We start from the raw sequence: 16653 nt of genomic DNA on the forward strand, positions 1-16653 counted from the left end.
TTGATCAACCTGACCTAAGTCTATCAATGTTTTGTTTTCTTTTAATTTTTCTCAAAACCTATTAACTAGAGTTGTAGATTGCATCTGATAGGGCCTAGCATGCGAGAGAGAATACTGATCATTGACGTTCCGGTCGTGGATCCCCCTTCCCTCCCCCTATCCTCTCCCTCCCCCGGCCCCCCCCCCCCCCCCCTCCCCCGGGCGGAGGGACGGCATGCACGTTCCCAATAAAATCTCTCGTTTAGAATTAGGGGTAGTTTTCACGAGACGAAATCCGGCTGAAGAATTGTTTTAAAAAAAGCAAAAAGCAAAAACGGGTGGCGAATTTACTGTTCATACACATTCTTTTAAAAGTTTTCCTGCCCCCTCTCTTCTCTTTGGACTGCTGAGAAATCTAAATAGGGGTCATTTAAAAAAAAAATACTACTACGTCATCTTAAAATGTAAAAACAAAATGAAATAAAACAAATCCCGCAATCATAATTTCCTCACCATTAACAGAGATTTATGTCATGATATTTTCATTTTTTGTTCTGAAAGTTTCGAGATCTCATTTTGAACATACATTTTATTTTTCCAAATGTTTTGTGAATGATATCACGTCTGAGATGAAGTGGGCCGGCTGTCTGTCTTGGAGCTGAGATGAGATGGAATGAGAGCGGTACAGTAGGCCCTACCATATTTTATAACAACGTATTAATAAATACTGAAGGGGCGGGGGATTCCCTAACTTTTGAAGGTCATCGTCCTCCATTTGATGTACACTGTACTGTATTGAGGAAGTCGTGAGCTCTTCATACACTTTCTGTACTACTCAAAATATCACTTGGAGCTCACAGATATCAATAATTCAATAATTCAATTCACATGGTGAGCAAAGTGCAATGTATTTACTGCGAGTCAGTGCCGGATCACAGCTCACCCACCCGGCATTCTGGATGGCATTCACTGCACCCGGTACCTGCCCTTTTCTTACACCGCATCATTGTCTACGTCTGTGCCTGTGGTGCTAGTGATGCTGTGTCTAAACGGCCACCGAACTAAACGGCCTGTGAAAATGGCGAACATCTACTCTTCGTTGATGTTGCTTTTTCTCATTTTTATAAATTACTCAGAGAGTTCTCTAAATCCTTACAAGACGCTCTCAGTGAGCAAATCTTCCTCTCAGCGAGAGATAAAGCGTGCATACAAACAGCTTGCGAGAGAGTGGTAAGTAGGCCTAGTGTGCGTTTCTGTGGATTGGAGAAACCTCAGTCCCACACATTATTTTCTGTGTATTTTAGCTGTCGCTGGTGACTGTGCTTTGTCATTGTCGCTGATTGTGTAGCTACTTACTCACTTACATGTAAGTATCTGTACTTGAACTCGTTTTATTACCACATAGCCTAGGCGCATCTACATTTGAATGATATGAAAACATCTTATTCTAATGAAAACTTAATGGGTATGGACAGTTTGTGGAATCAGCCTTTGTTTAATGGGAGCATCATTAACATTGAAAGCAAAATGTTTCTACATTAATGGAATAATAGCAGTAATTTGATTTAAAGCTTAGAGGATCTAAGACTGGAGACGTGGAGTAGAAGTAAATTTACTAAAATTAGAAATGCAGTTAAATGATAGCCAGCTCCCTAAGTAACCCCGGGCGCAGTTACCAGCTCCCTAACCCCGGCGCGGGGCACTAAAGTGTAACGAGTAACACGGTATGTGTTAGGGTCGGTCGCTGGTGCGGTTACCAGCTACGAAGCTACCTAACCCCAGCGCGGGGCGCTGTACACAGTACGTATTGGGGTCGCTGCTGCGGTTACCAGCTACCCAGTTGCACAAATCACATCACTGGTACTTCAGGCTTAGACTTACTTTATTTGAATGAAAATTGTGCTTAATAACACCAACATTGATCATTTCTATTCTTCCAGCTTCCCCCTCCCTAATCGGGATTATGAAATAAAGCCTAGTAGAGGCTAAATGATTTATGTTACATTCTGCACAGATTGTTCAACATTGCAAAAGATTATGATAGAGGATGTAGTGTCAAAGAATTTTTATGTTCCATATGGGATGCCTCGGGGGTCACGCCTTGGCCCCCTTCTTTTTACACTTTATACAAGTAATCTGATCAAGGGTATTCAACATCGTTTCCCAAATGTTTCCTGTCATTGTTATGCTGACGATACACAGTTGTACATTTCTTTCAGTCCTTATGGTGAACAACACATTGACAGTATTTCGAACTTAGAATCCTGTATTATATGTTGTGTCCGTTCTTGGATGTCCAAACATAAGTTAATGCTTAATGATGGGAAGACCGAGTTTCTTGTTGTTTGGACACCAAGACAAGTAGCAAAGCTGGATATTAATAAGATATCAGTTGGAGATTTGGAAGTAAAACCATCGAGCTCTATGAAAAACCTGGGTGTATGGCTTGATTCTTGTTTAAACATGGAGAAGCATATATCGACCACATGCAAGTCTGCTTTTTATATGTTGCATAACTTGCATCACATTTGTCGACATTTGAGCCAGGAAGACGCTGAAACTCTTGTTCACGCATTCATTAGCAGTAGGCTTGATCCGTAATGGGCTTTTCTTTGACTTGCCAGATTCACAGATAACCAAGCTTCAGCGTGTTCAGAATGCATGTGCGAGACTTGTGTCCAGTTCGTCAAAATTTTCACATATTTCACCTGTTTTGATGAAGTTACATTGGTTGCCAGTAAGGCAGAGAATTGTATTTAAGATTTTGTTACTCATTTATAAAGTACTACATGGTCAAGCACCTGGTTATTTATCAGAATTAATGTCAATGAAATCACATTCATATTTGCATAATTTATGAAGTACACAGGATAAGTTGCTTCTAAAGCAACCTCACTAAAAAACAAAAGTAACCTTGGGGGATTGTGCCTTCAGTTGTGCTGCTCCAAAACTATGGAATAAATTACCTGAGAAAATTAGGAAGGCCCCACCACTTGCTGTCTTCAAATCTTTGTTAAAGGCTTACCTATTTTCAGAAGCCTTTGATTAGTTTGTTACTCATTTTTTTTTGTGTGTCTAATCAGTAACAATGTCAAGAGCTCTGTTACATCACAGGGCAGTAGAGTATATTTACATAGTAGCTGCACTATACAAATTTGTCTAATTGTTATTGCCAATTGCATATTTGCAGTCTGCATGTCTGTCAGTTTGAATTATTTTCGTTGTCATTGTTTGTCTGTTGATAACATATTTGTTGTCTTTTGAAAGATTAATTACTTTCTTCATCTTTTCATATTTCCAAGGCATCCAGATAAGAACCAAAGCCCTGAAGCACAGGAGAAATTCATCCAGATTCAACAAGCCTATGAAGTAAGTGACTATTGAAGTTCCTATAGGAAATCAGAATTATCCAGTGTGATTATCATGTATTATGTAAAGCAAAGTTGTTAACTCCTTTTCCCTATCATGTAAAAAACCTGCACCACGGTTTGACATGAACCGCTAAATTGACCGCATAAGCAAAAACATAGGTTTTTATATGTAGCCAGAAGTCGAAGTTTGGACAGCGTTATGGTTGAATTATGGACAGCCTGCTTTGTTGATACAATTTCCCCCATGTAAATTACAATGAATAATAGAATGTATGTAGTTTTCTGCCATTATGTATAGGACACACACTCACATTATATGTGCATGTCTACTGCTAGCTCCATGATGTTTATTAGATTTTATACATCTTTTCTTGTGCTAAAAACACAGTATTTGGGATTGTAGCTCTGCCTATCAACCTCATATAATCAAGGTAACCAATGGGAAATTCATTTTTTTTTCCCTGTGCAAAATTCTTAAACTGTGATGTAATTCATGATAAGCCTTAAAGTCAGCTGCATTGTTTTGCAATGAGCCTCTACACACATGATGTTTTGAGTCGCACATAGGCCTAAAAATCTGTCGAGATTGGAATTTTGCAAGTCAGTGTTGGTAGTTGAAAAATAGAACCTTTGGAGTGGAATAGAGGAAAAAAACACTTTTGGCCAGGAATATGGCTTTGATGTTTCCTTCTTGTACAGTGCTGCTGTCCATCAAATTGAAGTCATCTAGGGATTTTCTCCTGTATTGTTTTGTGGAAATCTTATCAAAAATTGGAATCAGATTTCACTGGTAGCTTTGGAGGTCATATGATACAGAGTGTCAGAGCTACCATATTGCCTATGTCAAAACTGGAATCCATATTGGCATTGTCTTGTATGTCTGTGATACTTATTCATCTTTGTGGCAAGATCCTATCCGATGAAGGCAAGAAGAGAGAATACGACCAGTTTGGTTACGTGGACCCTCACGAGAACAGACAGAACCAGGATCCATTTGGTGGACATGGACACCCCTTCCAACACTTTGACTTTGGCCATGGAAGCTTCAACTTCAAGTTTCAGGGATCCAGGTCCAGTGATGGTCGCCGAGTGACACTCCATCGCTATCAGAATGGCATCTTACCACAGAGTCATGAGAAACCTTTCCTGCTGCTTGTCACTGGCAACTTATGTTTCCAGTGCATGAACCTAGAAGGAGTTTGGGCAGATGTAACACCAGAGCTAGAATCCTTGGGTAATGTATTGTAGTTCTTATATACTTTGGGTGCTGAACATGTTTTGATAGGTATACATTCAGTTTGTGCTAAGCAGACAGTGGTGTAAATGTTTCACATGTTCATATTTTTGTGTGTGTATTGGAAAAATGTGTAAAAGGCCAAAGCTGATAGCCAATTGTGCACATCAGTATATACAAACATGGGAAAGGATGTGTGGTACTGATGTGATTGTGGTTGTCTTTTACTGTTTATATATTTTTAAGATTGTTGTATATATAAAACCCAACCATCCAAACATTTTTTTTTTCTGTGCAGGGAGTAGCACATTCATGGTCCATTGATCATAGGTGTTTGATATTAATCATTACATTTGAGATTTCAAGTAGATATGTTAACATAAATTGCAAATATGCATCTCACAATGTTGGGCACAGATATAGAATCCTGTTTGGTTTTGTAATTAAGCAGGTAAACATATTACACATTTATGAAGTTAGAATATCTTCCTGTTTTTCTTGTTTGTTCTATCATCTTGATAAATGCAGTGTCATTGATATGCCATCACTTTGTGTGTGTGTGTTCTCAAGGAAATTTTGAAGCCACATGCAATTTTATATACCTAGTATCAGATAAATCATCAGCCTCCTGTAAGCACATGAGGCTTACATTGTAACTGTGAAAACTTTCTCTACATCAGGTGTTGGTATGGGAACAGTGAACATTGACATGGACAGCAGAATAGCCTCTCTCCTTGGCGTGCGTTACCGTCCTGCCATTGTAGCCATCATCAAGGAAGAAGTGAGAAACTATGGCCAGGGTACAGTCACTCTCCGGAAATTGAAAGAATTTGTTGATGGTCTCTTGCCTCGTGGCCTAATTCAAGAGGTAAGTCCCTTACAATGATTACCTGAACACACCCCCTTTAATGTTCTTGTTTACTCTAAGTTTTGGCCAATGCCTGTAGGCAATAAATACAACAAACAAAACAACAGCAGCAGCAACAACACCCTTATTTGCTGAGATTGTGTGCACACAATCTTGGATGTTGCCAAATTGGTTTTTATTAGGCTAGCTTAATGAAATTCTTCTCCGGTTATTTCTTTTACAAGGGTATTGATGATCCATATACTAACTGAAAATTCTAGCTTTTCTTTCAAATGTCATGTCTTGCCATCCACTTTGTCAATTTGCCATTTGATGTGCCAGGTAAACAGTGAAAACCAAGTACTGTCACGTGTGTCCACTCACATATAGTAGGGAAAGTAACTCCTACAGTTAGTCCTTCAGTCACAAGTTCCCCAAGTATTTTCCCACTCTGTTTTGAATCTTGCAGTCTCCATTAATTTTGTTTTGTTCCTATGGAAAGCATGAGGATCTCAGATGTGATATGACACTCTGGCTCCTTTCATTTCTAATCTTCAGTTTGCTTCCTTGATTGCTAGTCATATTTGATTAGTGCACTTCCGTAATAATTGACACAGTTATAACGAAATTCTGGTAACAACCAAGTAAAAATTGAGATTGCAATATTACCTGCTCTATGTTTTTTCATTTGTACAGTTATAACGAAATTTCGATACAATGAATAAGACTGCCAGTTCCGAGGATTTCATCATAATAGGAGTTTACTGTATTTTAAAAAATCCTTAGAAGTAAAGATTGGTAAATTTCTTTCTTTTTTTTTCTTTCAGAGGATCTCATTTCTATGGCATCTATACTTCTAATCTTTTGCCCCTCTTTTTACTGTAGGTGAACAACAACAACTACAAGGAATTTTTGGCTAGTTTCTACAATGAGAACAAGCCCCGAGTCCTGCTGTACTCCCAGTCTTCAGATCAGGTGTCTCTCATGTTTAGACTGGCGGCGTTTGCCTTCCAAGAGCACCAGACATTCGGTGCGGCAATGGCCAAGGATGCCAACACAGATCAACTGGGCAAGCACATTGGCCTGTGGCCAAGAGAGGGCGCTATTCTTGTCTTCAAGGAGAATGTCAATGACTCTGTAGATAGGTTGGAGGTAAGACAATCAGAGGATAACTCATTTGTAAGCAGAATTTAATTGACTACACCCTCAAAGGATCACATACTCTTGTACCCATGACATTTTTCATTTGACTTTGCACAGGTAAGAAAAGAAGTGCTGCAGAAAGTAGCAGTATTAATTTCATTTATATTGGATTTCGGGATAATACAGATACGTGACATTTTGCTTAACCCATTGAGGACGGTTTGATTTTGCTACAATACGTATTTCCCATAGAAGCTTGCCAGAGTATACTCGGGACTCGTCTTCAACGGGTTAATTTTGAGGAAGCAGTCACTTTCCTTGTATTAAAAATGAATAATAATCTCTTATTTTGTGTACAGAAGACAGCATAAATTTTGTCTTTTACAAGTTATTTTATGTGTACAAAGCTTTTCAGCCCTGTCTTCAGAATGAAGTGATGTAATTATTTGTTTGTTTGTTTGTTTGTTTTTTCCAGGAAAAGGCAGTGACCAGGGATGCTCTCCATCACCTCCTGAGTTCCAACAAGAATCTCATCCTACCCCGCCTCTCATCTCAGGCCCTCTTTGAAGAGCTCTGCCCCGAGTCTCCCCTGGTGCTTGGAAGAAAGTGAGTTGGCACATGTAAACATAGCAGTGTGTTACTTTGTTGCTATGTTGTTGCTTTTTCTTGTGAATTGTGTCTAAGCTAATGTGTGAAGATGTCAGTATTTCTGTAGAACATGATTGTACAGTTGACTTTTAATTATTAAGAATTTAATAAAATTGGTCAGAAAAATATAAAGGGCTATCAAATTTTCAGGACGATTCTACATTATTTGCTGAGGGTGGAAATAGGTTCGACTGTGCAAAATATTTGAGTTACTCTATAAGTTTCACTATAAATCTAGGAGCAGTTTTACAACCATTCAGACACAGAAATTATTCTCATTTACTGTGCTACTGGAGCAATATATCAACTTTGTTCCAGTTTGCATGACCATGTGTAAAAATGCCAGTATATCTTTATTTTTTTGTACAATCTACATGAGGTTACTTGTAAGAATTTAAATGTGAGGATATCAAATTTCTGGGTTGATCTGCTTAAAGGCATAATTTACCATTTGCAGATGAAACAAAAACCCAACATTAGTGCTTTAGAATAGTTCTATAATGTGAGTTAGGGATAAAAACAACCACTGTAAAAATTTGAATCCGTATAATCGATGTCAAGTATTGTTAAATACACAAAATGTGAACAATAGTTATAATAAGAATGCCTCCCGACTAAACCGTATACAGTTATGGTTTATTGAGAAAAATGCTGATATCTCCTCATATTTTAGGCTTTATTGCAAAAAAAAAAAAAATATATGGTAGGATGTTTTGTGATACAACAGACCTACACATATGCATCAAAGTCTTGAACATTTTTGAAATCACTGCTCCCAAAGGTAAACTGGACCTTTAACCCTAACCAGGCCGGGCTTTTTTGGGCTGTTCTGTAACCGAGGGGTTGATTAACCCCCCGAGATCTCGGCCGTCGATTGCGCAATCGCCATGAAAATTGGCACATACATTAACTGTCGCATAATCTACCAAACTGTAAAAGAAAAAATTTAATCTTTCATTTTTTATGCTTTATATTAATTGATATGCGTGATATCATAAATTCTGCTCTAACTCAGAAAATTAAGCTAATAGCATCCTGATTTTTGGTGATATTATTCTTTTCAGCATTCCTAACAATGTACAATGTAAAAATCTGGTATCGAAATTAATTTCTTATATATTCTATTGTTTTATCAATTTCTTATGTATTTCATTGTTTTTCGACCTTTTGGTTGTTTTTGTTTTTTTTTCTACAAAATTTATGACAGAACCTATTTCAAGCATAATTATGCTAGAATTGATTGATTTTAGCCATTGAAAGTGAAAATAATCATATCGTTTTGAACAAGGTGAGAAAACTCTATTTGCTTAGACTTTGTGCTCAAAATCACATTATTGAGCCATTTTCAGTCTGACAAGCATGTATAAAAGGTCGTGCCGCGTCGTAATGGTAAGCCCAATTTTCACGAAAGTGGTGTCATAAGATGTGCGAGACTTGAAAGTAAAAAGTCAGCGAGCGGCGCGGTAAAAAAAATTTGCGCAGCGGAATGGTCGTGGAAAATGTCGAGGGGGGTTGATTCAACCCCCCCAGCCTTCTTAGGGTTAAGTTAACTATACACAATTTGATTGGTTAGTAACTGGAGTATAAGTATGTGACTGTTGCACATATAACTGCCATGAAATATTCCTAAAACACTTCGGAGGAGAAACTTTTTGTCACAAAAAGTGCCATTGTGGCTCCAAAACTCTACAGGAATCTAAATGTTTATTTTCTCTTTTCTTGACTATCACAGGTTGTGTGTGGTCCAGATCACCATGGCAACCCCAGAACATGAGCGCTTCAGACTGTCCTTCAGACAGCTGGTGATGGAGACGCCCTCCTGGCCACACCAAGCGACCCTGACCTACATGCTGTATGACAAACAGCAGGAGGTTGCCATGGCAATGGAAGACTTGGAGCTGACTGATGAACATTCTGTACCGGTAAATTTTTACTTTTCCAGTCTGGATCCAAAGTGTCCATATGAAACTGCTGTACAAGTAGCGCACAGCTTTTAAATGATAATGAAATCTCCTCACACGTTTTGAAATCTTATTTCATTTTTTTTTTTCTCAGTTAAATCACTCATATCCTTATTCATGAGGGTAAGTTTTCTTTCAATATACATCCATGGTTTTCATTCGTACATGTGTTTATATTTCTTTCTAGAGGTCATATGTGAGCATTAGTGTTGATAGTGCAAACTTTTCTCTTTCTGTTTTGAGAAATGTTAAAGGGATAGTACAGTATTGGTGGAGATGAGAATTGGGCTTTTAACTTTTTGCAAGATACCAAGAAAACACTTATTATATAGTACAGAGCATACCATTTTAAGAGGAATTCAAAGTTTATTTGATGAAAATCGGGTTTGGAATGGCTGAAACATCCAAAAACAAAGTAAAACAAAGCAATTGTGACAAAGTGTGGGACCCACACTTTAGTGGACTGCTCTTTTTTGATATCTCAGCCATTTCAAAACCAATTTTCATCAAATAAACGTTGAATTCCTCATAGAATTACATGCTCTTTCATATTTCATAAGAGGTTTCTGATTATCTCACCATAAAATGTTAGAAACCTGAAATTAGGTCTCAACCAAAACTGTACGATCCCTTTGAGCCAAACTTAAACTTGATACATCCATGAATTGGGAAGAGAGTGATGTACTGTTGTGAAGTGTTGAAAAAAATGAGGTCAAGGTCAAAAGTCTGCAGTTATACAATAATTATAAGATGAGCTGGTTAGACCATGACAGAGCAACTCATGTTTATCATCTTAACCCTAAAAAGACTGGGGGATGGCCCCCTCCTCCCTCTGGAAATTTTGCTATAACTTTCAGAATTGATAAGATCTCACCCCGAGACTTTTTTCTGTAGAGTCTCCTGTTTTGCCTGTTTAGGTTATTCAGTAGTTGTGGAAGTACTTGATGAAAGGCAATGTCAGAAATTCAACGTTCACACCAGTATCTCCATTACACCAATTAGCAAAGCATGATCATATCTATTTTCCTATCGAGTCAAATCTATTTAACTTTGTCATGTAATAAAATCTACTGTTTTCTCAGATCCCAAGAAAAGGCATGTTAATGTTTTTTACTCCAATGAGTAGCGGATTCCTATCATTTGGATATTCTCATTGTTCATTTCAGATTGCAGTAATTTGGCGTCAAAACGGCAACCAAGTGAAGCTGGCCTGGGTCCCAGACCGCTGGGAGGGGGACAATCTCCCTGGGGAGAGACGCTCACTCAAAACTTTCCTCTATGCTCTGTATGATGGCACAGCCAAGTTTACTCACAAACTGGTCCTGCCTCAATTCAATGATGAAAATGCTCCGGTGAGTACAACAGTCAATTTCCCATTACCCTCATGGGCATGCATTCAACATTGAAGAGAAAACGTCCCGACATAAAAGTCTCAGGTTTTTTTTCTTTTGTTCCACTTGCAAACTGGAATGACCTTATTCATGTGATGTAGAATACTCGTGCATACTGACAGGTAGTATCTTTAAGTCTTAATTCCGGATTACTTTTATACTTAAGAAAGTTCTTCATCATTATTGATCTTTTCATACTTCATTTTTATAATTTGGTAACGGTAATGGTTCATTAGAAATTCATTTGCAGCCAGATGGTCAAATTGCACAATTTTGTGCAGTTGGTGGTGATATAGATAATCATCCAATCATAAGTCAGCTGAAATATAAAATCACACAATTATATTAATAGAAATAATATTGTATCAAATATAAGTGCAATTATGATATTCAGTAAATGGATATGTTCAATTAAGGCTTTGGTAATGTGGAAATAACATGGCATAGTTATTTCTTTTCATCTTCTAATTTTTCAGGCATGGTACATTCAAATCATGAATGGACTCTTGATAACAGCAAAGAGCTGGTGGACTGATGTAGTCAACTTTCTTTACAGATCAACCGGGTAAGTCATGTGTCTAATGTCAAACTATTTATTCATTTTTTTTAATGCTTTCACCCCAACATCCTCCAACCATTCTGCCCCACATCTCAAGGTCATGACCCTGAAGGTCATTAGTCATTAAGGTCACTAAATTGTTGGGTGAGAGTGAGACGGGCATTAAGTTGCCACTGAGCCATAGATAGTGTTTGAGGCACCTTAAAGATAATAAAAAGTTTTGGTACCTCAAAAATTTCCTTGTCTTAGTTTGTGTTTCAGGTTAAAGTACCTTTCATATAGCTAACACTGTGAGACTTACTCGCCCCAAAGTGCTCTCATGTCTTAGTTATCATGCAATTAACTGCGACCAGCAGCCCCATACGCATAGCGACCAGCAGTCCCATACGCATAGCTTAATTGGGCTTCGCATTGTAGCATTCAGGATCACGACAGATTTAGTATCGCGGGATAAATGTTAACTTAAAATCCCAAAAATTCTTCAATTTGAAGACTTACCAATTAAGGTGAAGTATTGAAAACAGGCTTCGGGCAATGTTTGGTTCTGCCTATAGTCCCTTTCTGTTCGAATTGATGACTGAATGTGACTCGGCCGAGAGGACCTTGGGAGAGCTACATACACCATGTACACTGAATACTACAGCCAGTGCATGCGAACACATCACATGCGCACAAATTTCAAATCCCATATCAACGGATAAGATGTTTGTGTGTGCATGCGCTGGCCGTAGTAGTCAGTGTATGCATCGGTCCATGGTGTATGTAGCTCTCCCAAGGTCCTCTCTACCGAGTCACATTCAGTCATCAATTCGAAAAGAAAGGGACTATAGGCAGAACCAAACGTTGTTCGCAGCCTGTTTTCAATACTTCAACTTAATTGGTAAGTCTTCAAATCGAAGAAATTTTGGGATTTTAAATTGACATTTACCCGCGATACTAATTCTGTCATGATCCTGAATGTTACAATGCGAAACCCCATTATGCTATGCGTATGGGGCTGCTGTTCGCAGTTAGCTATGCGTACAATGGGCTGCACGCTGCTGGTCGCAGTCAGTGGTTTCGTACAATATTTATCGACGCTGTACGGCGACGGCTCTGGTACGAAACCATTATTGCATGATTACTAAGACATGAGAGCACTTTGGGGCGAGTAATTCACAGACAACGTACTTTAACGTGAAACACAAACCAAGACAAGGAAATTCAGGGAAACTTTTGAGGTACCAAAACTTTTTTTTTGTTCTTTAATGCCCTTCTCATTCTCACCCGACTTAATTTTGGCTATAATTATTATCTGGTCTTGACTTCAATCAAGAGAGTCCAGTGATAGCATAATTTTGTAGATAGGGTAGATATCCACAGCCTTTATTTACATGAAATGACAGTTGTGAAATGTCAAAGGTCAAAGGTCATTGTATTGTGACAAAAATGTCATATTTCAGCCATTGTGTTAGCTATCAATATCCAGTCATGATTCTACATGGTAATGGAAATAGAAATGAGTAGAAGGTGCTATTTTCTATAAAATGATAAGGATTTAAATTCAGTGGTCATGGTGTGAAGTGTTTGAAATTCAACAGGTTGAATTGAAATGTTGCTGGCAGGCATAGACTGTTTTGGCTGTTTCCAGGAGACGGCGTGCTGCCAAGTAGGTCCACATGATCGCAGTAAACAGCAGACACAGGATGGCCCACTGCCCGACCTGGTCCGGGAGATGGTGTGCCTAGAACCTAGTCCGCATACACGCTATAACCTGCATGCACGCACTACCGTGTCTCGTTGTACCTGATGAAGCTCAGCAGTAGCGAGCGAAACGTTGCACACCCTACTACAATTTTCTTCGCGAGACAAAATATTAATTCGTTCCCCTATTGTCATATAATTTACAGTGATGGTCAATGTCTTCACAAGAATATCTTTGTATACTTCATATGTTTGGCCAGAACAAATTTGATATCAAGATGAGTGAAAAAGAGTGCCAGTCCCAGGACTTTGTCATCATAGGAATCATCTGTATAACCTTGTTATTAGTTGAGGCATTTAGAAAGCAGTGTGTGGATTATAATTCCCTAAGTTAAGAATCATAGATTTCAACCTTGACTGCAAATGTTTGTGTGTTCCAGATCCTTTCCAGAATAAGTGTAATTTGCTCAGTTATAGTGAAGACTTCTCTAACTAGTCTGTCCAAAATGCATGGAAATAAAAGACAGATTTTAATTAATTTTTGAATTAACCTTTCTTTCTCTCTGTCTTTCACAGGGATAGCAGTAGTCTCTTGGTCATTGTCATGGGTATCTACATGTTATGCTTCATGCTAGCCTTTCTTGGTCTCCTGCCTTTAGGGTAAGATATTTCATTGTTTAAAATTCTTGTACTCTTGTTATTGCTTAAATTGTAAAGATGTGACATGATAGGGGGATGGATGTCATGAAGTATAATGTGCTCATATTTGCAGTTATGATACTTGATGCAGTGTAGTAGTCATCATGCTGCTAACTTGACTCTTTTTTTAGGTGAGAGTGATTACATGAATGTTAAATGTTATGATGGAAATGGCTTGATGGTGACGATGATAACAGTATGAATTCCTGGACTCAAAACATTTATTTGATGCAATTGGTGCAATGAAATACAAAGTACTGTTTAATGAAATACCAAATTTGAAGGTGACTTTAAAATAAGAATGTCCCATCTGAGAATAGAGTGAGGGTAAGTGAATGGAAATCAATATCATTTGTGGAGGTGATAGTTGAAAGATAGAATATCAAGCAGTAAAAAATTGAATGCTGAAAGAGATTGGTCTCATTTGTAGGAAGGGCCCCGAAGGAGATGGACCCAATGTCCAGCAGAGACAACCCAATGGTCAAGCAGAGCAGTCTGACCAGGCCACCAGACAGAGGCCTGCTCCTAAAGGGTGAGTAGAGGCTGACCTAGTAACAAACCTCATCTAGATGACTACTTGGAAATTCCCACGACTGTCTGCAGTACTAAATCAGGCATTGGCATTAAATTAATCTCTCCTTATTTCCAACAATCTCAACTTTCACTCTATTCACCTTTGTAGAGTTACTGCTATAGATGCCATGAATATCTTACATAGTAACATTAGCCATACTGACAGGATAATTACTGCATTCCCTCAAAATTCGCTCCACTATGAACACTTTTGCTGTTTGCCAATTTAGAAATGTTAACATTCCATTTGAAAATCATATCTTGTATGTCCAGTTGATAGTGCAAGGGATCTTGGAGATTTTTGTCACAAAAAACATGTCATTAGTAGTTGACTTTACCCAGACGTGCCTTTATTTCTCTCCTGCTTTTTGTAATTTCAGCCAACTTAGCAATACTTAGACTCTGTCTGTCTGTTTTCTGACTGTCTGTTTGTCTGACTGTGCTTTCCTCTCTGTCTCTCTGTCACGGTTGTTCATTCCTGTCATTGCAGTGGCTGCATGTTGAAGGAGCTGAAAGTGGGAGAATATCAAACTATGGTTGCTAGTCGACGGAACATGTGGCATCTTGTTCTCCTGACCCGAGAGAGAACAAAGGAAGAGCTTTTTTATCAGTTATCCAGAGAGATTGGAGGCTATCGATTACCGTAAGTTATTGAACAGAAAGAAGGCCTCCTTTTTCAACCCTTATATACTTTGTTCATCCTAAAGACAGAAATGGGCTGGTATTTTATTCTTCCAGCCCTTTTGTATTTAGGACGAACTGAAATGATATTCCAGAGACTTCCCTAACACACTACATCCTAAAAAGCATCACTATGAACTTGGAATTTTTGGATTAGGTTGCTTATTTTTCACCTATGAGAAGAGATATTTCAATAATTCTTTTCCAAGTTTTGTGTTAAATACATTGTCTGTAAGCCTGGACACTTCAAATGATGTCTTTTCCTATGTGATCAAGAAAGAAGCAGAAACTTTAAAAGCTCTCATTCATTGTCTTTTTTATTTTCAAAGTTGTGCTCAGGTCTTAAATATTTATGTGTTTAGATGGTTGAGATAATTAAAAGTATCTCTACCCCATGATAATGATTTCTATTTGGATACCTGCACATGATTACAACTACATGTACCTTTGTAGTAATTTTGCATAAGATTGTACTAATTTATGTGAAACACTTCTTTGAGTATTTGTGCTTACCCGTTGATATTTAGCATATACATATTTTCTTCCCCCCCCCCCCCCTTAATTATCAAGTCAAATGAGACAAGTTTTGACCTTTCCAGGGTTTGGTTTGTTTTCAAAATTATCGCTTGTACACTTGCAATATGAAATTGTTTGATATGTAAAGATTTACTACAGTTTCTGAAAGCAGAATGATGGAATAATATGCACTGATGGTATATGCTTAATTCTTGTAGGTCTGTATCTAAAATAGTGTGAAAGGTATCAGATATCTTGAAAACTACTTGGTGACAAGCTGTATAGTCACACATGTCATGGCTATTGTGTGCTATGTCATCTGTATTGTAAGTGTAAGTACTCTGCATTCATTATGGTTTGTCTGTTTCTTTACTCTGTCTTACAGCTTCCCTTTCAGCTATGTGAGTTTAGACAGACAGTGGGCATGGTATAGAGCACTGAATCTAGAGAGTGAAGACGGGACAGTGATAGCTCTGAGGATGTCCAAGAAACATTTTTGTGTGTTTAGTCCAAGTCGCTCATCTCAGAGACCACACTCTGCTGTCAGGAGGAGGCATCTCCATGGCAACGGTGATGCGATAGACGGACAGTTTGTGGGTTTGGAGGATAGTGAGGATGAGCGGGATGAATGGAGGAACACTTTCCGGGGGTTGACCCTCTGGTTGGATCGGTTACAGGATGGGGAGTTATTCAAACATGTTGTACAGGAGTGGCCAGACATGGTATGATGACTCCTGACTTCACTCTTCACATCATGGAAACAGATCTGGTGGATGCCTGAAGCAGGCATTCTCCAAGTGTGTTCTGCTTACAGCTCACTTGAGAGCCAGAAGTGATAGATATTGGTTGAAGATGTGACTGGATTCCAGTGGTTCTTATTTGGCTTTTGATGGAGGAAGAAGAAGGATGAATCCACCTGTGTTGACTGGCCATAGCACTTTAATGGTTGTACATGTATGAGAGAGTTCATGGCTGTAATGATTGATTGCTTTAGAAATATTATCTTTGGTGTTTTTGTTTTATTTTGGAAGTGGTGCATATATTTTCAACTCATTACCCAAGCAATGGTGAATATGTAAATTTTCTTCTTTTGATAGCCATTACCTCATGCAACTTGTTTTAATTTGTTCATTTACACTCGTTTACTCTACTATTTTTTCTCTTACTCTAATGCACGGAAACACTGTGTGTGATTTATTATGTCTATATTATGCCCCTCTTATGCTTCAACCCGAAAATGCACAGAATTGTATGAAGTTAGTATTGTTAGAAATAAAAACTCATCAGTATGCACTAAGGAAGACAATGCACAATTTCTTGTAGTTTATTGCTGAAGAAGAAATACATTTGGATATTGAGCAAGTTCAT

General features: G+C 38.3%; 1 protein-coding gene across 1 annotated transcript; it reads left to right on the forward strand.

Moving 5' to 3' along the window:
* The first annotated feature begins 1053 nt into the window (after positions 1-1053).
* LOC140239144 (dnaJ homolog subfamily C member 16-like) lies at positions 1054-16321 on the forward strand. Its single transcript, XM_072319027.1, has 13 exons — positions 1054-1209; positions 3282-3348; positions 4260-4584; positions 5265-5452; positions 6317-6583; positions 7050-7180; positions 8955-9144; positions 10350-10535; positions 11051-11139; positions 13393-13476; positions 13946-14047; positions 14579-14731; positions 15671-16321. Exons 1-13 carry the CDS (start codon positions 1058-1060, stop codon positions 16011-16013), a joined length of 2277 nt encoding a protein of 758 aa, XP_072175128.1. The 5' UTR covers positions 1054-1057; the 3' UTR covers positions 16014-16321.
* Positions 16322-16653: the final 332 nt, after the last annotated feature.

This window comes from Diadema setosum, chromosome 15, assembly GCF_964275005.1.
Source record: "Diadema setosum chromosome 15, eeDiaSeto1, whole genome shotgun sequence".
Lineage (NCBI taxonomy): Eukaryota > Metazoa > Echinodermata > Echinoidea > Diadematoida > Diadematidae > Diadema > Diadema setosum.

What these genes read in the sequence shown, in the direction of transcription:
- LOC140239144 (XM_072319027.1), top strand. Translation starts at nt 1,058, where the DNA reads ATGGCGAACATCTACTCTTCGTTGATGTTGCTTTTTCTCATTTTTATA. An exon ending in ACCAGAGCTAGAATCCTTGG is followed by an intron (nt 4,585 to 5,264) that starts GTAATGTATTGT and finishes TCTCTACATCAG; the next exon opens with GTGTTGGTATGGGAACAGTG. An exon ending in TTTCTTTACAGATCAACCGG is followed by an intron (nt 11,140 to 13,392) that starts GTAAGTCATGTG and finishes TGTCTTTCACAG; the next exon opens with GGATAGCAGTAGTCTCTTGG.